The 23,786-nt window shown below is 38.2% G+C and overlaps 1 protein-coding gene across 9 annotated transcripts in view; it reads left to right on the plus strand.

Moving 5' to 3' along the window:
* kirrel3b (kirre like nephrin family adhesion molecule 3b) overlaps positions 1-23,786 on the plus strand; it is a 141,604-nt gene that overhangs the window by 89,438 nt on the left and 28,380 nt on the right. For all 9 annotated transcript variants that reach the window (XM_077611142.1, XM_077611143.1, XM_077611147.1 and 6 more), the window contains 2 exons: positions 17,998-18,147; positions 21,123-21,272. In XM_077611142.1, coding sequence (XP_077467268.1) covers positions 17,998-18,147; positions 21,123-21,272 — 300 coding nt within the window. The remainder of the gene's footprint in view (positions 1-17,997; positions 18,148-21,122; positions 21,273-23,786) is intronic.

Here is a 23,786-nt window from a genome sequence, read left to right on the forward strand (position 1 = left end):
AATAATTAAAACAAAACAAAAAATTGCTGTTTTGCGTTTTTTGGTTCAGTTTTGGTCAACTTGGTACAGACTGGTAAATCCTATTTAGGCTTGAAAATTCACCAGAATATATCCATATGATAAGATTGTTTTTTGATATATCATTGTTTACATTTAATCGTATTGTATCATTGTAGTGTGTGACAACAAACTTGTCTTTCTATTACGATAAATGTTTTAATACCACAATGTGTAGCTTCAACATAAGGACCTGAAACCGCAAAAACAGAATGGCCTCTCATCCGGCACTGCGGTATAATTAACTGGAGAGGCTGACTAGGGATTATGCCAGGAGGGCCGGCGAATTAAAACTCAGATAATGAGCTGAAGTTTCTTAATTTGTTCTCCCCCGTAATTCCAGAATGGATTAGCAGTAAGTGTAGTCGCCTCTTCCCACCGATTAGCATGCCTTGCTCAGTTTTGTCAGAAGCAGTGGAGAGGTTACAGCAGAAGCGGAGTAGGGGTGATTGCATATTTTATGAGTTGAGTTATTCTCTGCTTAATGTGCATTATGTTTTGGAGGACAAAGGTATTCACCTTCTTGGGAATAGGATTCATTGACTTGAATTAGCAACATAATAAGGAGCTAGACAAAAATAAGGCATTTAAATGTGATGCTCAAATTCATTATTGTACTGCTGGGGTAGTTTGGCTTGCCAATGGGACATAGAACAGGAATGATTTTTTCAATTGAATATTTGAATGTGCAATGCTCGGAAATAAACTCCTCAGGATTTTGCACATTAACGACAATGTGATTTGTCAAAACATATCCACACTTTAAAATTTGGGTTGCTAAGGCAAATAGAAAGTCAGCATCATGTGTGTGGTTAAGTGAGAGTCTTGCTGAGACTCCTGTTGATAGTATTACACAAAGACAATCTATCCCGGAGGGTTATAATAACGCTGACCTCTGCTGTGACCTCACTTATGTTGACAGCAACTGTGCTTCAGACATGTTCTCTGAGGTCCAATGTACCCACCATCCTTCCTAAATGAGAAAAGATTAAAGAAGAATTTAGAGTCGATCTTGGGCACTACAGACACACAGAACATCACAGGGTGTACTAATACAAGTCTCCCATCCTGCTTTAAACAGCTTCTGTTTTCATCTCAGAATGCAGAAGAAAGTTGCGTATCTTAATGTTGCAAAATATCGACTTGGAAGTGAAAAGCATGCCTTGATGTTTGCTCTCGGTTTTTAATAAGATAGTGTCTGCTAATTGTATATTGGTGGCAGTGAATACACGAAAATTCCACACAGGGAGGTCGGAACCTACTGGGAATTGAACCCTCGATCTCAGAATTTTGAGGAGGACCGCTAAACACCCTAACACCGTGCCGCACAGTACAGACACACGTATTTGTCTAAATTTCAACCACCACCTCTTCGTTTAAATTTACACGAATAAACTTATACTTATCCAATACGTATAATAGCTATTTATCTTTTCCTAATACTGAGTTCAAAACTTCAAATTGTTTATCAATTGTCAATTGTCAATTTTTATTTTAGGCGTTATGAAGTGATTGTAGTACATCATTTGGGTAAAAGATTCCCCTCCCCTCACTTGAACAGTATATGCTTATTGTAACAGTTTTATGAAGATCAAATACCCTTTTTCCAAGGTTGCTCACAAAGTCATGTCTTTTTTGACATTATCCTCTGTTATAATCGCTATCAGGGGTAATTGCCATTCTTTTAAACTGACCACAGGTGAGCTGATAACAGGGACAAAAGGTGATTCATTAATATTGTCCTAGTCAGCACTTTTTATGGAGCATTTAGAATGTTTAAGGACTAATTTTACCAGCATGTATGAGAACAAAGAGTCCCTCACATAACCCATTATTGCATTCCAATGCAGCATTTTTCAAGGGGATCTATTGTCAGTTTTAGGAGATTTTTATCAACAATTGTTCTCCTTGTGTTTCACTGATTGGGTCCTGGCAGCTTAAGCAGCCGATAAGAAATGAGCATGAAAAGCTACGTTAGGATACCTGTCAAAGTTGTCAGCTTCGCAAAGCTCAAATGAAAGGCCCCCAGATAAATAGATATTTTATTCGTTTTTGGAATAGTTCTTTATCTTTTACTGTCTTTTGCTTCTAATTCGTAGCAGATTGTTTGAACTGAAGATAACCCTATTGTGGATCAACAAAATGAAGTTAGAGAATAGAATCTGCTGTACATGTCTCGGTGGCACAATGATTGGAATCGCCTTGTGAGAATAGCCTGTGATTTCCGCTCATAACTACGTAAGCCTAATGCTCTGTGACAGCTCTGGTACTCTACTGCCCAAACACATCTGTCATGTTTTGTCATGGTGGGAAAGAAACCAGCAGACATCTACCTCTGTGGACAAAATCACAATCACACTGCAATGGAATCGTGAAACATGGATGGGTTGGAACTTGGTACAAAGTAAAATAAATTTCATTTCACTTAAACCTAATTCAATAAGATATGATTTGCTCATGAAATTATACACAGCAGAAAATTCCTACTAATAAAATGAGAATAAACTCGCTTGCAACCCACAATATATTCTAAAAAGTGCCTAACTGTGGAAAAGGATATACATATGTATATACTTAACGGAGCTTTTTGTTGTTTTTAAACACACAGCAAAACTATTCTCTTTGCTTCATTTCACCCTGAAGTTTCTAAGCTAGTATTGATGTCAACATGAATTGATTTAGTCCAACCTAGAAAAATGAAACAAATCAATGAGAAGTCGACTGGCACACACAACTTGTACTCATCTGGGCCTTTATGTATCCCTTGGCATCCAATGCGCAAAATTCACTGCTGGCATCAAATAGCAAAATTGTTCATGGAAAAGTTGGAGGAGTGCTTTATTACTGTCTTGAGTTTAAATGATCACTATTTATACTGGTTGTATTTTGAAGGTTTTCTCTCTGGAGTAGATAATAAATTATTGGAGTATATTGCAAGACTTGATTTCTATGGGAAATTGCTGAAATTAAACCTATTCCAATGAGAGGAGGGAGAAATCAGACCAAGACAACCGAATGATGTCATGTTGGAAATAGGTTATGAGAAATCTAAAAATCTGGCACATTTACTGTTAAGTGGAATACAAGGCTGAAATCAATAATAATGGTCATTGTTTTCATTAGTTTTTCAGTTTTTGTGAATGAATTTGCTCTCTCATACAAGAAAGGAAAATGTTATTTTACCAAACAATATAGTACTTTTGATTATTTCAATATCAGAATGTGTATGGTCAAATCTTACATGTCAACAGTGGGGACTATCAGTGGAGAGACAAAAAGCTTAGGGAAACACTTGTTCCCACTGGTCAGGCAGCATGACTGACAGGAGTAAAGTAATGAACGCATCTGTCACTCAAGATTTTCTTGCCTGTCATCTGGAATATGGTGTCTGTCATGATGGTGAGCTGATGATGGGTCACAGGTGGGGCTAAAAGTGGAAATGGATACAGTGTTAACTGTGATGGACAGAGAGAAAAAATTACAACCTGCTAAGATTCACTAGAGCTGAACAGAATTTTGTAGACAATGTGTATATTTTTAAAGGACAAAATATTCAAATAACACACTGGAGTTGCCATTAAATGAGAATATGTCTTAGTGGGTGTAATGTAATCATCTGATGTTTAATGGAGTCTTTATTACGACTTGGATAATTTTGGTGTCACTACTAAGGCAGCTTTTTAAAATTATTATCATTAATATGATTATTGTCCGTAGGAAAAATTATTTGTTTTCCACATTTTACCATTACAATTGGCTGGCAACCAATTTATGGTTTATCCTGCCTGCTGTCCATTGTTAGCGTGGATAAGAGGTACAGAAAATTAATAAATGAATGGTGAATGAATTTAGTCTACCACCTCTGTAGTAATCAAATGCAAAAAAAACTATGTCCCTGTCATAGTAAAGTTTCTGTTACATAGTCCATCAGAAAAACACGTGTGTATTTTATACATGATTGAGTTGTTGTTTTAACAAGTGTTGACATGACCACTTACCGGTACTTTTTGTTGTAAAGGTCATCTGAGACCATTGGCAACTCTACTGTTGCAGGAGACTAATATGGCCCCTCTCCAGGAGTACAAGATGGCTAAAGCAGATGGCCAATTATGTCCCATAATGTCTAATTGCAAATGATGAGGCAGGTGTCAAATTGGGCTTTTGTACAAATGAGAGGATTTTGAGTTTTAGAGAGGAACTCATCTCTATGTTCAAAGAAGTAATCGTTTAAATGAAAATAAAAATAAATAAAACTTGAAAGGCATAACTGCATATTCAGACTGTAGAAACTGTAATACAGGGTTGCTCCATCAAGGTTCATTTCACAGAAAGAGGAGTGATATAGAACCAAGTATATTTTTAACATTTCTATGGGGAAAAAAAGTAAAACAACTTAATAATAGAAATCAATGAGAGTTTTGTGCTCAAAATGCCCATGCGACTGCAGCAAAATGTTTATTTAGATTCAAGGAGTCCTTGAAGTGCTGTATGAAGGTTTGCATAGGTGCCGTTCAATTTCTCTATGCTTTTCTCACAGGTCACTGTGTCCTGATTCTCCTTCTCGTCCTTCCAAATTCGAATACTGTCTGTCCATTTGTTGCACAGTTACTTCTATTAATTAGGGCAAACCTTTTTGTCATTGAACATGTATTTCCTCCTACAGATGACACAGACCCTCGTTAATCTGGAGTGTCTACACATTACGTCAATCTCTAACCGCTTCGACCTCCATGGGGGCAGCTATGACTCCCTTCATAAAAAAATGACCTTCTGAATACAGCAGGACAACTAATTTAAAACTCGGGATAATATATACGCAATAGCCATCCAACATTCCAAATGACATCCCCATCCAATTTGCATGACAAACTATACTCAGTTGCACTGTAGATTTATCTTGATTGAATGGAACACAATTGAATGTTTATAATCCAACACTAATTTCTTCCTAAGAGCTAAAATAGCCCAAAGAAGTGTTATTTTAAAGAACGTTTTATAAAGCAAAAAAAAAATCTGTGATTATTACAAATGTCCTATTTGATGTTTGACAACTAGCAATGCTTTAACATTCTGTCACTGGCATGTGATAGCAACTGTCCCTAATGAAATGGGAGCATGTATATAAAATGTATATATATATAAAAATAGTGGATCTTCCAAAGGACAACAGTAACGAGTGGAAATAAGAGATGCATGCTTGGTTGGGAACAGCTAAAAGCTGTTGATTGCTTTTTCTTGAAGCCAAATGTTAAGTCTATAAAGGGATGCCCTTTTCCTAGCTAAGCCTGACCCTGTTTCTCTTATGAGACCATTCATACGCTTTTAATGACACTCCCCGTTTCCTCCACACGTTGACCTGAGAGCACACAAACGTTAAAGCATAAAGTTCAGATATATTGTCCCTGCACACCCTGGTGTTCCTTGAAAACCTACAGGTGGAGCTTTTGGAATTTGGGTTGTGTAGTTCAAACGCTTTCTGAGCCGTCACCTTATCACCCTGGATGTGTTAGCATGTGCCAACAATCCTAGGAACTAACCTAGGAACAGGAAGGTCTATTGTTTGCTTTATTTTGCCCAGACCAAAATACATTGAACCCTTTTTAGATATGGTGCAATTCCTTCTTACATTTAAAACAGTTCCAGGACTAGACAACAAACCCTGCCATCTGCCTGAGCTATGTTGAAGTAATCTAAAATGAAGACAGAATAAATCTAAGAACAATTCCCAGCATATAGAGGAAAAGTTGTGCCAATGGGGTAAAGGGTGGCTTAGATCCACCTGCACAACAGTATTATAGCTGCACCGAAGGCACACCAGCAATCAAGAGCTCATGCACCCCCACTTGCCTCCCCCATTTGATAAATAAATGAACAGTGACTTGCTGTCTCCAATGTTGTCTCACAGTGCCACAGGATAGACATTAGTGTCACTCGCTTTGAATATGAATGTCATAAAAGGCACATCAATAACCAGAGATGCCTCAGTGTTCTCCATTATTATCATTCTTTAATGCGACTGGTGGCATGATTTAATGCCCCACACATTTGTCTCTTGACTGCCATTGCTTATCCACTGAGTTTCATTAGCATACAAAACCCTTTTTTAATGGTGGGGGGTTTGTGGTAGATAACAGCCAGCCAGTCAGCTCATCTTCCCTAAACTCTTTTGTGTGTGCTTCTTGCTGCCAGTGTTGAAGATGATGATTTTACTGCACGTTCAGGAAATCCTGTCACATTAAGCTATCCTAGACATTGGGTATTGAGCCCGAAGCTCACAATCCCCTGCAAAGCTACTGGGATGTCCCCAGACACTAACAGCAAAATACTCAAGGGTGGGAAAGTAGATGGGGGGGGGAAAAAGGTAAAACATCGTTCAGGCACCAGTGCCAACTCAGCTGAGTTTGTGTTTATGAGAAAGGGATTGACAATAGCAACATGGGCAGTTTGAGGAAAATATCATTCACTGCATTTCATAAGCGCACTTAAAATAATGTGTTCCCATTCGAGTTGGGATTCTGCGTGTCACGCCTGTCATGTGCTTGGGAGCTGAAGTGCAAACTCACTGCCAGGCTCAGCTTGAAAAATGAATCGCTGCAAAGGGAGCTGCTTCCTTCAGTGGTCACCTACCCTCAGACTTCCAAGCATCTAGAGCAGGGGTCACCAACTTCTGGGTTCGAGTGCACCTACCCAGTCTGTTTTCCATATAGTGCTTGATTGTGTGAGTAAATGGTTGCTTGTCTTATTGTGCCCAGTGATTGACTGACAACCAATTTAGGGCGTATTTCGCCTGCTGGCCGTAGTTAGCTGGGTTAGGCTTCATCACCTGGTGACACTTGTAAGGAGAAGTGGGATGAAAAATGAATCAATTAAAGTAAACCCAACATGTTTAATCCTTGAATGAAGACCTTGAAGTTCAACCCATGGATAGCTATTTGCCTTCAGAAATAAATTGAGCTCTGCAATGTTAAATTGCCGAGGCTTTTTGGGGGGAGAAGCATTTGAAATTACAGCGGAAAGTCTTCATTTTAGCTCATGATTGCTTTATTTTAAATCTATGGTGGTGCTGTATAATGTTCAATCATTAAAGCCAGGGCAGTAAGAGAGAATTTCTCATCTTCAAACTGAAAGTCATCCAGTTTCCTATATAGCATATGAAAATCTATTACACATGCCTTCAAGTGGAACTCAATTTCCCCATATGATAAGAACTCAAAGAACAAAGGATTCAAAGCCACGAATCTAATTTTTTTTCCTAGTTTTTAGTCGTGGAATAACTTTGTAGAATATTGGTGCATATGTGACTCTGGGGGCAATGGTCGAGTGATGAACAGGCTGTTTTAGTCCGACATATCGCATTTAAAAAATATATATAGCGGTAAAGATTTGTTTATTTTGATCCTGAAAATGAACATATATGGCTAACAAGATTGAATATGTGATATGAAAATGTAATCTACACAGCAAAGAAAACCATAAAGTGTAAAACATAAAAATGTCCAAAAAGAATAGCTCAGGAATGTCCAATTCAGATGTGCAAATTGGTTTGACCTGAGGTTTATTATCGGGAGCTTTGAGTGCTTCATCTGTTGTCTAGTATTAATGTGCAATGCATAACCAATGAGATTTATAATAATCATAACAATAATAGATAACATGCTATGATGATATCTACCTTTGAGGTGTCCAATTACATTTTTCACATGCAGAGAACCAAAATAAATCACGATAACAAGGAAGGGGCATCTTTTGGGATTTACACAGAAAGACAGGTCACAGACAACCCCAACAGTATGAGTTGCACTGAATGTTTATGTCACTTCTCACACTCTTCACACCCTAATATGTGGGGCGCACACTGAAACAGTTCTCCCCCATGGTTAATGTAGTTGTTTGCTTTAATAACTTTCATTAGCATAAGTACAACCTTAGAGGGTAGAAGTCCAAGATGAACTCAAATGCTTCCATCAGAGATTGTGTATACTGTATTTTACTGTGCCAAACTAACATTTGGACTTACATAAAATCTGGGGCACTGAGTTTTCACATCTGATCCAATCATAGACTAAAATAAGGTTCTCCACAAGGTAAGTCTGCAGAAATAGTTGCAGTGAGTTTTCTATTTTAGCTGGAGTGCCTGCAGTTAAGAGGGGTCTCTGTTTGCATCACTGCTTAATTAGAACAACTCTAATGACAGCACTTAAACAGAATGGCACTCAGTATAACACAAATCTTCTCTAAGGCCCAATACAGCTTTTTTTGTATTGGCCTGGTCCATGTCTCACCTATTCAGGAGGTTTTTCAGACTTGATATAGAATTTTAGAAATTACCTTGCCTGGACGTGACTTTATATTTTTATATTTTTGAGGTTGTGGTGGAAAAATTGATCACCCCATGTGCTTAAACATTATAGTGTAGTTCCTGCAATTTTCCAAAAACAATCTATTGTATGCATATATGTGCATGTATGGGTGTGTGTTTGTGTCAATGTTGGCAACTGATTGTATGTGTGGTTTGCTGGCTGCCATTAGATGAGGTGTCTTGGCTCTCTGGGAATACTCTGTGGCAACGTTTGTTAGGCTATGGTGCTCCAGGTAATAGCTGACATTTCTTCATTTGTGTACCTAATTGCTGATTTACACCAACACTAATGACATGTGAAGTTGGATCCAGACTGTGTAATAGGTTAGGGAATCTAGCCAAAGGTGTCCAAACAGTTCAGTCTTGCTCTCTGTGCATACCTCCTCTTTCCTATTATGTCTGTTCCACTACTCTGCCACTGGCTGAAATCCTCTCTACATCCTTTATTTATGCATTCTTTTATCAGTTCACAAGAAAAAATCCTAGGTCCCTAAAGATCAGAGATTAGTTTGCGTGTTTTGGAAAGTTGAGTCAATGGCTTTGCAGTTGTGATAGACACAAAATAGTCCTGTTTTAGAGTGTTTCGCTCTTGCATTGAGAGAGGATTATGGAGTTCCAAGCAAGAGCACAATACATTAAGTTTAAGATTATGGAGCTAATGGGTTTTTCCATTTGAATAGTCACCCAATAAGAATCGAACCCAGGTTAAGAACTACTGCTCTAAATTGTCCCTAGGTTTGAGTGAGTGTGATTGGTTGTTTGCCTCATTGAGCTGTGATTGGTTAGCAACCAATTCAGGATGTCGCCTGCCTGCTGTCCACAGACTAGTATAGGCTCCAGCACCCCGCAACTCTTGTGAGGATAAGCGGCATGGAAAATGAATGATGTACAGTAGTTGTCACCTTTAATACTTCAGACATACGTCAATAATCGAACCCTACAAAAACAATTTTTGTTCAGGATTTATTTCTGCACACCTGACCTTATAGTCAATTAGTTTAGGATGGAAAACCAAACACAAGGCTAAAGGTTTTGCAGAGTGAAACTGAGTCAATACAATGATCCATGAGTTGCTGCTATCAAGTAAAACTTTTCCGTGTTGGCCTCTAAGGTGTGATCATGGCAGTCAAGGAAAATCAAGAACAACCAAGTTGTAAGGCGCCGTGATAAAAAATAAATAAATAAAAAATAGAAAAAAAAGTGTGTGATAGGAGTTTTAAGTGCCTCTTAGAGTTATGCTATAAAACTGAAAATACCCACTCTGTGCTTTATTTAAAACTAATAGGCCACTAGAAGTCTGACTTATGAGAATCCATTTGGATTTTTGCAGTAAAATATGTGCACCAGTACATTATTGTTTTACAAAATAGTTGACATACGCTGTTCTTGCCCTCATAAAAAACAAATAGTAGTATTTATAATGTGTTTATTCCTGGTTCCAACAAATTCTAGACTGACATTTTGAGCTAATTTGCAGATAAATGGTGTTACAATCATTCTGCACGATGCACAAGTAAAAATGTAGATGCTCTGGGTTTCTAAGAAATACATGTATTTTACCATGTTCTGACTGGTCACTGTGGAAAATTTGCACTGTTAGGACTAGTTTCTGAAAGGTCAAACTGTCAAGGCTAATAGAGAATCTCGACTAACCTGACCTATAATAGCTCAACATTATCTCAATATATTACTACAAAAGAGCCAATCCATATCACAATGTGTGCTGGGTCATGTTATCCATCTGCATGTTTGTGGGTTGGGAAAAGACATTGTTCAACTTTTCCCTGTGTGGGAGCTTTGCAGATTTTTCTTTTTCTTTTTGTGAGTTGTTAACTGGCATCCTGCCCAGGAATGTTACAAAATACCAGACTAACCAGGGAACTGCATCCTAGGGTTACAAGCAAGGTTAACTTGATGAGTGCAGTTCAGTGACCAGGCAAAAGAAACAACAACAACAACAAACTGGGATGACTCCAGAATTGTTGAATAAAAGAAAAAGAACAATGACTAAAAGGACATTCACGTTCAAAATGTTCCTGGAAACTATGCACCATACACACTTGGGAGGAAGTTGAAATATTTTAGGTATATGTGTTGGAAAGATTTTTAAAATGGCATTTTATCTGATCAAATGATGCATTATAAATTAAATGGGAGAGGGAAAGACAAAAAGAATTGGAAGTGTTTATGACTTATTTATATCTTATTCCATCATCAGCTCTAATTTAGGCAGATTTAATTTTTTTTTAAACTCAATATTGATATTTATATACATAAAAATATGGATTTTCAACTGAACATTATTTTAACACAACATTGTTGAGTGAGTGTTGTTTCTTACACTTTGGGTTGGTCAAGCAACCATTCACACTCACACTCATACTTAGCGGCAGTTCACAGTGTGGGATGAAACTGGAGTACCGGGAGGAAACCCACGCAGGCCTGGGGAGAACATTCAAACTCTACACAGGAAGACCAACTTGCATTTGAACTCAGGACCCCAGAACTGTGAGGCCGACATGCTAATCACTCACCCGCCAGGCCGCATTTTCTATAACATATGTATTTAATTCAATTTCTAGGGGCTTTTGCCAACTTCACTTCTTGGGAAGCTTTTTCTGTCACCACTCTCCGATTTATATTACTTCCTTGCCTCACCCTAAATCCTATGACTACTGCATCTCACACAGCTGTGCTCGTTTATGGCATTTGCTAATGTACTGTAAACGCCATAAAATATGTCAAGTTTAGTCCTCTGGCCAGCACTTGCCTTTAGTATATCATTTTTACACCATTTTTGAAACCTCAATTTATTTATTTGAAAGCAGATGTGATTTTATGTCCTCGGCTTGGCTGTAAAGTGCTACTTTGGAATGCAAATTAAGCTTTGATTGAGAGATTTTCATGAAGGGGTTGTTGTGGGTGAGGTCACAGAAAGTATGAAAGCACATCCCCAGGCGGCTGGGGAAGTTGGCTATTGAAGGTGGAGAGAGGGGATTGTTGTGCTATGAGCTGTCTGGCGAAAGTGGAAGTCTGGGAGAGAACCGAGGGACATGTGACTGCGCTTTTAACTCCGAGCACGTCAGTGATATACATACTCTGCAGGAATTCAATTTTATCTACTGTTCTAGTCCACTATAAAATGTACATCTCCATTTAAAAATGTACAGTATCCCACTCTTTTTCAACCCTTAAAAAATATTTTACACAGCTTGAAAATAATGCAATATAAAGACAAATCCCAAACACAGGCTTTTGGGGGATTCTAGTGAAATGATAGGAGTTAGTGCATACTTGGTGCCTCCTATGCACTTAAAACTAGTGTATATTCATCTCTCCTTTGGCATGTATGATGGTGTTTTTGCAGACTGAAATGCTTCTATTTCTTCTCGTTTTTGGTATTCCCCTTTTAGCAGAGGTGTGTCATATGTAGTTCAGACATGTGGCACGTGTTTTATGTCACAGCTTTATTCGTCACTTCGCTAATGCTTCCTTCTAACATCAGTACACTGTCTGATAGGTTCTTTAGCCAAAGGAATCCTTCCTTATCACTGTCTACATTTAACTAATGCAGCTTGTGCAACTGGCTAAATAGCTGAATGAATAGAACATTTATGATCATCACCCCCAACCCCATGGCTTTAGGTATGACAGGTCCTTTCTTTTCTCTTCTATTCTCTTTCTTTCCTTCTATCTTTCTTTTGTAAACCTGTCATGGAAAATATTTAATAAATGCCGCTACTTGATAATAGCCTGATCCCACTCTTGACGTTTCGTTTTACCAATTTTGATATGGCAGAGGAAGAATATATGAATGTTGGGAGGTATTGCACTAAATCCTTTGATGGTCCTTTTGAAAATAATATCTTGGTAAGCCTCCCTTGAGCTGCGTGGTTACTTCCATGACTCATTCTGTTCAGTAGCATTTGTGTGGTGGTGGTGGTGGTGGTATTACCCCGAATAAACACCCAAACATTTTTGGGACTCAAAGTAAGTATTGATGCACTGCAATGACTTGACAGCAAAAATATATTCATGCACAAGCTTCCATGTTTTATAGCAAGCTAAACCAAAGGTTACCACGTCATATTGACCAAAAAAATACACATCCTCAATGGCGGTACCAAAAATGTAATCTTAGCTCACATGACAATAGATAAGACAACATATTCACCGCGTTCACATGCATTAATGGTAAATGCACTTTGTGTAATGGCCAGGACTAGGCTGCTGTCACTTCTGATTTAACCTGGCACTTTGGTGGTGGCGAGACGCTCCTCCAAATCAAGGCTAAGTGGTGGATTCATCAGTGGCCTGTCGAGATGAAACACTCACCCGGCGGGGACAGGGAGATGAGGCCCTGATTGGGACAAATATGTCTCCCTCTGGTGTCAGCTCTCATTCGCCATTCTGTGCGCCAACTGAAAGAAAGACAAATGTTTTGATTAGGGGTCTCTTTCAATGTCATAGCAGCCCACAATGAAGAATGGGATGAGGCTGTCTCTGAGGAAAGCAAATAGTTCAGAAGGATGAAAGGGAATTGATGTCTCCACTGTAAGGGAGAGTGTCGAATGGTGATTTTACAGTGAGTCACAAAAGCTCTGCAACAGCTCTAGTTTTAATGGCAAAACATTCCTTCTTTGAGGGACATTTCAATTTGATATTTAATATGCAGCGATTTAACTTTTTTCCATAGTCCTTTGTAAGACACAGTGACAACTGTTTACATAGTAGTGGGGTTATATCTCAAAGCTTTTGATCTGCCTGTATTCTGTCTGTCCTATGATCCTGATGCTATGTCTGTATTGCTGTAATTCATAGTTGGCAATATGTTTGACTGAGTTTAAAGTTATGTTGATATATTACTACGCAAACAAATCTGTTTAAGGCCTGATAACAACATTGAATTGTGACGGTATTGTAAGTCGTGGGCGGTGCTGGAACCTATTCCAGATGACTTCGGGCTAGAGGCGGGGGACACCCTGAATTGGTGGCCAGCCAATCGCAGGGTACAAGGAGACAAACAACCATTCACGCTCACAGTCATACCTAGGGGCAATTTAGAGTGTCCAATCAGCCTACCATTCATGTCTTTGGAATGTGTGAGGAAACCGGAGTACCCAGAGAAAACCCACGCAGAACATGCAAACTCCACACACGTGGACCGACCTGGATTTGAACCCAGGTCTCCCACTGTGAGGCTGACGGGCTACCCACTTTTCCACCGAGTTGCCCCATGCACAAATGTGAATGTGAAAAAGGGTGTAATCTCTCAACTGGCAACCAATCTAGGGACTAATTTCCCTTCCTAGATTAATTCATTTTCTGTTGTTTGAACCTTGCTAACCTTCTTCACTCAACACAATCCAAAAACTAAACTACAGTTTGTACCCTTTAGATATTGTAGAAAATGCATGATACTGCATGTCCTGACTGCATCACTATATCAAATGAATTCAACATCCTCCTTTTTGACCACATCATTCATTAATAAACATGATCAAGGTTCCCTTTTCTTAAAAGCCTCTCAAGATGTAGAAATAAGAGCTCCATGGAAATTGCCAGCTGCCTAGGTGGTCTGTAAACACTTGAGTGTTTACTCAAAGGCAGGAGCCCGCATGGCATTGAGTACTGCAAACAAATGCTGGCACAAATACTCCAGTAGCAGAGGCAATGAAGTAGACTGATATAAGAAGGAATGGACAAAGAAAAAAATGTGGAGGCACAGAAGGGACCAGTCCTATTTAATCTCACACATTATCCAGAATTCTTTGCTTCGATTTGTTCCACAATCATTTTAATATCCCTGCTTGCCATTATGTAAAAATGTGCAATAAGCCACATCATCTCTTTACACTTCTTCAATAAATACCAAGGAACTGTGACTTCATAACATTAATTACAATGAAAAGGGGGGCTTCTTTAGTTAGTCAACAAAGATCACATATGAGCCGATCTCTTACGATATTGGCAACCTTAAATAGATTACACTTCAACTTCTGCTAAAAAAATAATATTATCTTGTTTCATGCTCTTAATAGAGGATTGTATTTCCTTAAATACTTTCCCAACCTTTTGACCATCATCCTCTGAAGCCCTCTGGAAAAATTCACCCTGAAGCAATGTAATAATCCATTTGTGGCCCATGATATTCTAGTTTCTGATGTCCATGAAATCTCACTTCCCCTGTCTCTGTAGCTAATGATAAAGTGTGTGTGTGGAGACCCTCCTGCTGTTGCCATTTGCAATTTATAGAAGTCATCATCTGAGGTGATTCATCTTGATTGTGCCTTAGCAACTGTCATGCACCACTAATACACAATGAGAGAAATGGAATAAATGTGTCTTCCCATAGCACCCATGTTTATCTTCTCTGCTTTGTGAATTTGCATCACCGCTGACAGCTCCTAATGACGGGCATTATATTCTAGATAGGCATATTGTATTATCACTCGGCATTCAGTGTGTGTTTTACAAAGGAATGGACAGGAGAGAAGGCTCAACATAATGATGAGGAAGATAAAGTTGTGACAATACACGTCTCAATCTAATGTGATGGACTTCATTTATTATTCATAACTATTATCCATTGTTATTCCCAGCTACATTGAGGAACTCACATTTTGATATTAATAAGTGTAACAAAAACCTTGTTTACTAAAGGATTGGGCTTATATAAATAGAAAATACATTTTGTCTTTCAAGCATCCAACAGTTTAGTGGTATTAAGTAGTAACACTGTGCACCGCCTCCCAAAACAATGAATATTCACACACTCAAATGCCTTGGGGACATTCATTAACACCAACTATAACAACACTCACAGGCATATGCTCTTTGTACACCAGCAAAACAAGTTAAATCAACTCATGGGTTTAGAAAAAAACTAGTTTTTTTCTGTCTTTTTGTCCAAACATTCGTATTGTTCGTAATGTTCGGTAAATATAACTTCAAAGTTCCCCCATTATGGCCCAGGTGCCATTAAAAAAAGAGTACTTGATTTAAGCTTTAAATAATTAAAGAACATTAAAAATGACAAGAGTACCACAATGTAATAATTAACCCATTATTAAGACTACATGATAAACATAGGAATATTTTATTCTATGTTCTGCAATATAATTTTCTAACTTATATTTTATGTTACATCACATGCATTTTTTAAATGTATTTCTCCATATGCGGGCCTGTGAATTGCAAAAGAGAACAACTCTGCTATGACCTTGTCTGTCAATAGGAATAAGGGGGGGGGGGGGGGGGGGTGATTTTTACAGGGAAAAGGTAACCATCTGATGATGGCAGATAAGCACTAATCAAAGATATGAAAACGCATAATGCATGATTTAGCAAATCCAAATTGCTGAGGAAAACATTTATATGATACTACCACTAATCCTCCTTCCCTGTGGGTGGTATAGGCAAATTCCTATTTCTGCTGCTGTGCAAAAGTATACCCATAAGGTTGTTCTATACTGGAGACTGCTAATCCCATGTACTCAAAACGTTTCCAAAATGTACCTTTATAACCTATCCAAGGTTCGAAATATATATATTTTTTATTTTATTTATTTTTTTGCATTTACTGTACTTTGTTGGTACAAAAATGCTTAGACAATTTGTCAATTTATTTAATTATGTTGAAATAATCATGCATGCTTAGCCACTTTACTGTGAATAATTATCAATTTGTATCCGCAAATATCGACATGTCAGTGGTCAGTATTTCAGTTTGATCAAGTAGGCCTTGTCCATTTATCTGTCTGCTGTAAATGTTGGCTTCAAGGAAATTAAATATGAAATGGCCTCAGGGACAGAAAAAATGATGGACTAAGATTAATTTGCCCACACTAGCTTTTGTTTTGGGACTCCGAATTTGCCTTTTTTTTAATTTGCCTCTCGCTTTCTAGATTGTAAATTACTTCCACCGAATCTACACTGCCTTCCACACACACTGTAAAACCTCAGCTTGTATAAAATATTATATAGACAGAAGTAATATAATCAACGGTCGCCAGTTTGCTTCTGCAAATCGAATAAAATATATTTCTTACTATTGCAAAGTAACATTTTATTTTAGTTTTAGTGCACTCTGGCTGAGCTAGTCTACATGGCACTTTTTTGGCCACGCTGTTTTGAAGTGGGTTGGATATGAGCTCAGATTGTTTCGTGCATTTATAAACACCTTGTTAAGTGCAGTGTTTTTGATCATCCCATATATGGTTCTTTGACCAATGGCAAGATTTTACAAAAGGGGTGTAATTAGACCTTTCCAGGATAATGACTGTCTTTTTGGGGAAATGCTTAATTCACGATAAGGCCTATTATTATCAAATTTGCTAAACCTAATATTTTATGTGAGTACTAATTGAGGTAGACTTATTCTGTAAAGAGACTCAATAATTTCAATAAATGATCTAAAAAGCCCTATGTGCATATACATAAGGACTATTCCATAACAGACCTAAAAAACACTCAACATTGTCAAATTGTTTCTCGCTTAAAATTTTCTCTCAGCCACTCAGAATATACTACATAGTCACAATATAATCAATGGTACATTGTTTTGCTCCAACTTTTTATCATAAGCTAATGTTTTGGTCATGTCTGAAACACTCAATGATAACAACATTAAACCAACACAGTTACTAGTGAGGGGTTTTCAAATAGGTCAACACATGCAATCAGTATATTCTTCTTCAATCATATCTTCAAAGAGTTACTATATAGGCAGGAAGTTGTAGGAATAAACATTGGGATGTTTTGATGTGTGTTTGCTTTTGGGATCTATTTGCTTTTGGTTTATTATGGTAATTCACTACGATGTCATTATTTCATGCTTTAATTTCAACCAATTTTCTATTATAATAATGCAAAAGCTATGTGTGGAATGTGGCAACGGTGTAGTGTATTATGTTGAATTCTTTTAGACCTCGGTGGTGTAAGCATGATAAGGCAATGTTTTCACATTGGGGTTATTCATCCCACTGTCTATCATCTACACACCTCTTCAGCATACAGGTCCCCATTAACAAATGCTCTTTCCCTAATGGAGTTCACTGGACACACCTTTCTGTCTGCCTGAACACACAGTAGAGAAGGACAGGCAATAGAAGTGGCATAGTTGGAATACATGGATGTTAGCTCGCGTTAATGTATGCAGCAGGAGCACTTGTCTTTTGGCAGACAAGATGGTGTTATCTGCAGTTTGAACAGACCCAGCCGGGCTGTATGAGTGCATCCTTCATAAATGAACCAATTTAAGGTGGAGCAGCTGTGTCTCAGACGGCACTTCAGTACTGACACCTCGAATGCTTGTATCTCATCTTTGCATCATGAATAGCAACACGATACATTTGTAGCTCACCCTCAAGAGTTCTTTTAACATGTGGCTGACAAGAGATGTGTGTGGAATTGATAACATTTGCCATATGGGTCATTTGCTATTTACTTTTGCCTTTGTGGCGCACTTCAGTTATTGGTAACATGGGACAAAAATGAATTTTCTCCTACTTACCAGTATATTGAAATAGTAAAATGATTTTCCAGGCTAACAGGTTTTTTTTGCCCTATTTTGCTTTTAGGTGCAGAGTCCATGTTTTCCCAGCAGCCACAGGACTTGGTGGTGGTGGCTGGCCAACCTGTGACATTACCATGTTCTATCCCTGGTTACCATGGTGTTGTCCTGTGGATTAAAGATGGTCTGGCACTTGGGGTGGGCAGGGACCTCTCAGGTAAGGACATATTTACTAAATCTGTCCAATGCTTAACTGAAAAGCTCATCAAGAAAATCATCAGCAAATTAGAAAACAATGCATCATCTTTACAATCTAAATGAATCAGTTTGCATTCATAAATTGTTTTAGTCATCACACAATGACAGCTTTACCGTTGTTCATATATTTAGCCATGATAGATTGTCGTAACACCATCACAAATAATTCGAACAGTGACAACTATTGAATGAGAGAATCCATAAAAGTGTTGAATAATCAAACCATTTAACGAATTGTTTATTATACGACTTGAACATGGAGATCTTAGCACAGCGTGGTATAGTACTCAGTAGGTGTATGATTTGAAATTAGTTAATCAGGCAGACAAATAAACTGCAGATCCACTTTGTTTAAAATTTGCTAGAAACAATGAAAATAAACCTACCGACAAAAACATCATTAGCAGAGATTACAAAGCGATTGAACAGTGGTGAACTGTCCTATTGGAAAATAATGAGTAATTTCCAGAATGATGCAACAACAGAATGCCCTGTGCCTTATTGCCACAGTAAAACATACAATGTATTCTATAGGGTGAAACAGCTCCTTGCCTGAGGAAGAAACTCTGTGGTATAGATTGAACGCCTTGTATTCATTCATTATGACACTTTCTAAAAAAATAATAATAATAAAAAACACTGCAGCTGTCCTTTTTATCCCTCCTGCCTACATAGATATTATAGGCATGCTGCAGTGAAATAATGATAGTACATGCAATGGATGTACACAGTGGAAAGAAAGCGACAGCTGTATACATAAAAAGTGTGCCAAATTAAATGTTGCGTGCAGCATTTCAATGATATACGTCTGCTTGACTATTCAGCGAGAGAGAGTGCTTCTGCAATAGCGTGCTGCGTCTGGGACCAACCGCTATTCGTGGGTTAGAGTGATTAAAATGAGACCATAGCTCCAAATTTCCTCTCTCCTCTTTGTTTGTGAAGGAGGAAGTGAAATAGACCCTCAGAAAATACCAATCAGTGTCATAAATATGAATGATATAGCGCACATCCTCTTTGTAGATGATTGTGGTATAAATAAATAAATAAAACAGCCAAATTAATTCTTGGTTGCACGCACAGTAAAAAATAGAAATTGAAATGTTTGTGTCCCTGATGTGCTTGGCATACATGCTGGTCATAAACAGAAGCTCTTGGGTGAGTCTGCGACAGTTGGTGGATGCTCATCGATGAGGGGAAATGGTTGTGTTTGTGCAGGTGTCGGGGTGTGCATGCATAAATATGGGTTTGTTATGCTTAATTTTATGTATACTGACCACCTGAAAATAACCCTGTCTCTAACCCCATTAAAATGTGAGAAATAAATTCTAGGTAAAAGCCTTAAATCATTAGACCACGCCTCAAGTGTGTATTTGTTTACTCCGATCCATGCGCAGCACACGCACACGTTCACCCCAATGAACACACATAGCATTGATCCAGCCTCAAGACAAATCCATTCCCCCTTAATGGATTCATTACTTCTTAATGGGCCTATTTTACATTGTTTGCTTTCGGTACCACATTATGACTCCGAAATTTTGCTGACTCCGAAAATCAATGTCCCCGTGTACATACAAATCTCAAATGGTCATCATTATCTGGTGGGGTGGGACATTTCATGATGTGTTCCCTATTTGTGGAAAAAAATACATAAGAAAAAGCAAGTGTTTACTTTCCCTTAAAATTCAAATTAGTCCACATTTTGGGTCCAGATGGAGAGATTAGAATAAAATGCAATCGTTTTAGACTGCCACAGGAAAAAGAATAAGTGATTGGCCAAATCATGGGATTTCAATCAAAATTGTGCACCCATTACCCCTATAAAAATGGTCCAAATCCAATTGTCTCTCCTTCCAAAACACATTACAAAAAATAAATTAAGGTACTTTGCCAAAATCAACCAATCACTATTACAAAGAAAATTGATTCGGAGGGCAATTGTTTTTTATGAAACAGTTTAATATGCCTAACATCATAAACGTACATGCAGAAGTTAGGTGTATTATTGAGTCAAAATGGTATCGTTAACTGCCATAAAGGTATCAAATATTTTTTTACCATTATAATGTACCTTCAGCACTGTCAAGGCCAGGGATAGATGACGTGGTACAGTGGTACATATGCACAACACATTTTGTCACGCGGGTCCAAGCACTATGAGAAAGAATGTCAAAATTGATACGTCTCTGTAGTGAACATTTCATTAATAGCCTATATCTGCCAGCCCCACTGCTTTGATACTATCACATCTTGATAGTATTCAGCTTACTTGACATGGGGATGCTGCCTGCTGTGCAAAGATAAACATTTGTATATATACAACTAATATTAAGGTGTGTACAGCTTAAGTTGAGCATGAAGAGAGTACATGGTTCAGAATCCTGCCCGACTATCACTACAACCTAGATGCAACCCCCAACCTCAATTATTACAAACAATAGACTAGAAAGGAATTAAAATAGATCCATGGGGGTATCAATTCCAGATGGTTCAAAACATGTCAACACACTATTTGTACTGCTTATTTTCCCCCCGTGGAGTTATGTAATTGGAAATGGTCTTTCAATGTATATTTCTATGTTAGTTAAGGGAGTAATTGACTCAAATTATTTCAAATGTATGTCTCATGGTACTTTTGTGCTTTCTTGTGATATTAACCAACAAATCATTGAAAGCAGCAAGCTAGAACTGTGTGTGGTTTCACACAATATCACATCTTCTTATGGAATAGAAGGGCTATTATACCAATAGATGCATTGTTACTTACATATGAAGTGAGCAATCTGTTTGATCTCATTTTCTGTGGCTGCACAAAACAACAACAAAAATGTGCTTTTCATTTACTTTACTGTTCCTCAGAAAATCTCTAACAAATACCTTCATACATTTGTCTTAAATTGGGACTAAAGCGATCAAATATTATTTGTGCAACAGGCTATCCCCGTTATACAGTAATTGGTGACCATGGCTCAGGAGAGCATCATTTGCGAATCCAGCGTGTGGAGCTGATGGATGATGCAGTGTTTGAGTGTCAAGCTGTCCAAGCTGCTATGAGATCCCGTCCAGCCCGCCTCACTGTTCTTGGTGAGTCTGAATAAAACACTCAACACATGATACCATGTAAGACACCACTCGAATTGTTTTTTTTTTCAATTACAAAAGCACAAATATCAACAGCAGCTCAGTTTAAAAAAACAAATAAATAAAAAATTGTCAGAGTGGAGCATGGGCAAATTGAGAGGACAATCTGTGCAAATTGTATTAGATTAAGGATTCACTGTAGTCTTATCAGTCTTATTTCTGGTGTCAAAGCGGTAATTGACCAATTAAAATGCTCTGGGTTTAGTTTTTGGTAAGATAATAATAAATAAAATAAAAAATATAGATACCAAACAATTTGAAGAGACTTCATCCATGATACTCTTGGGTTGCTCAATAATGTGGGTACTAATGTTCAAGCAATATTGCACGCTGCTAATGAGCTCATCGTTTCTGGCACTATGTTGCTTTCTTTGGCCTTTGAAAAGCTTCCTGCTGCTTCCTATGTTCCCCCCACAGGGAGGAGAGACCTGTGAAGATACTGTATCTTAGAATCAGTCAGCACAGAGCAAAAGAAAGCAAGTTAGGAATGCGGGGTGTCTGCGATGCCATATCCTCCTCATGAGCCACTGATCCGCCTTATTGATCCACCCTAATGAAAAGTGAAACCAACAATTTGTAGGGTAGAGGCAGAAACAGACGAAAAGACAAATTGAAGCAGTGTTTCCTTACCCTTCTTGCAAATGTATATGCGGGAATAATCATTAGTGCCTGCATATTTTAAAAAGGTCTTTTGCACATTCCTGTTGCTTGCTACTTGCCCTTCTTTTATTGCTGTTTACAAACTCTGCTATTCTATGTAAGAATATTACTGTAGTTTCAGAAGATTTTGGCCAATTATCATTCCAGGGTTTACTCCACTCGGCCTGGGGTGATTTAGCACACCCATGGTCCTAGTGAGGATTAGTGTTTCAGAGAATCGATGAATGTGTGGACAACAAAAAGTAAGACAACAGGGGTTCAGGTGAGGACAAGCCATATGGAGGATGAATGAATGAATATCAATTTACAATGCATACCAGATGCATTGTTAATATGTTTTAACCTATTTGTCAGTAGTAGATAATTATATCATCAAATGTCTCGGGGTATATTTGGTGTTGTTGGTTAATATTTAATCAGTCAGTAATGGATAAACTTTCCAAGACTACTCCGCCAATTTCTGTTTTCCGTTTCACATAAACTACAAATGAGCTATCTTTTTGGGTGCTGTAAAAACAAGGAAGCAAGCATGCAATTTGTAAAAAGATGAGAACACCGGCCATTTTCTCGTCCTAGTAAGCAGGCATTGTCTCCATTCCATTTAACATTGGACAAATTATTGGAACACCTCGTCCTCTACTGACCAAACAGAGAAATTGGTTTGCTTATTTATTACTTATGTATTGATTATTTGTTGTTTGTTGTTGTATTTGTGCACTTCGTAGTGAAGCTTTCAATCTCATTATACTTGTGTAATGATAAGAAAAACATTCAATTCAATTTAATTCAATATACTCAGGGTGTCTAACTCCAGTCCCTGAGGGCACCTATCCAGTGTGGTTTTGATATCTTCCTCCTCTACCATACCTGAGTCAAATGATCAAATCATGAGCAAGCTGTACTGAAGCTTGATAATGATCCTGATTATATATTTCATGTGTGTTGGTGGAGGAAGTGATGGAAAACTGACTGGATAGAGGCCCATGAAAACTGGAGTTGGGCACCTCTGCCCTATATTGATCCCTAGTCAATCGCAGAGCAACCATTCACGGACACACAATGTCACTGAGTGAGAACCCAAGCTACGTGCGTCAAAGTCAGGCATAAGTTAGTAGTAGTAGTAGTAGTAGTAGCAGCGGTAGTAGCAGTGGTAGTAGTAGTAGTAGCGGTAGTAGCAGTGGTAGTAGTAGCAGTGGTAGCATTAGCAGTGGTAGTATTAGTAGTAGTAGTAGTCGTAGTAGTAGTGGTGGTGGTAGTATATGAGTACTTGCTAAATTGTATGTTATGCAGTCAGGTTTATTCCAACAGTAGATGAAACATTTTCCTCCCCATGTGACTTGGCCCTGCTTATTGTGACAGAGGCGGAAAAAGGCAAACCTAGGTGCACTGCCTCCTTTCTATTAAATCTATAATTAAATCTTAGAATTGGTTGTGGCCTTAGGTCGACATTCTAGCATTCCTGTCTATTTCGCACATTGTATGCATTTGTGTGTGTGTATATATATGCACACTTACCCCAGGAACTCCTGGCTCTCAAACAGATGTAGAAGGACAAAACTGACAGAAGATATTTTCGGGAATTGGACCAGTAAGATGTGCATGTTCCTGCCTCCACCTGCACTTAGTATTCCCTGTTTTCATCATTTTGATTGCCTTCTTTTCTGATCCTTCCTGCACTCAGGAAGCTGATGCATTTGGTGACAGATGGCCCTGTGCACGTGTTCTTCTGCACAGGATAAATAACCCAAGCACCTCTTTGCTCACATCTTTGTTCTGGACATGTCAGCTAAGGCACAT

This window comes from Stigmatopora argus, chromosome 10 (assembly GCF_051989625.1).
Source record: "Stigmatopora argus isolate UIUO_Sarg chromosome 10, RoL_Sarg_1.0, whole genome shotgun sequence".
Lineage (NCBI taxonomy): Eukaryota > Metazoa > Chordata > Actinopteri > Syngnathiformes > Syngnathidae > Stigmatopora > Stigmatopora argus.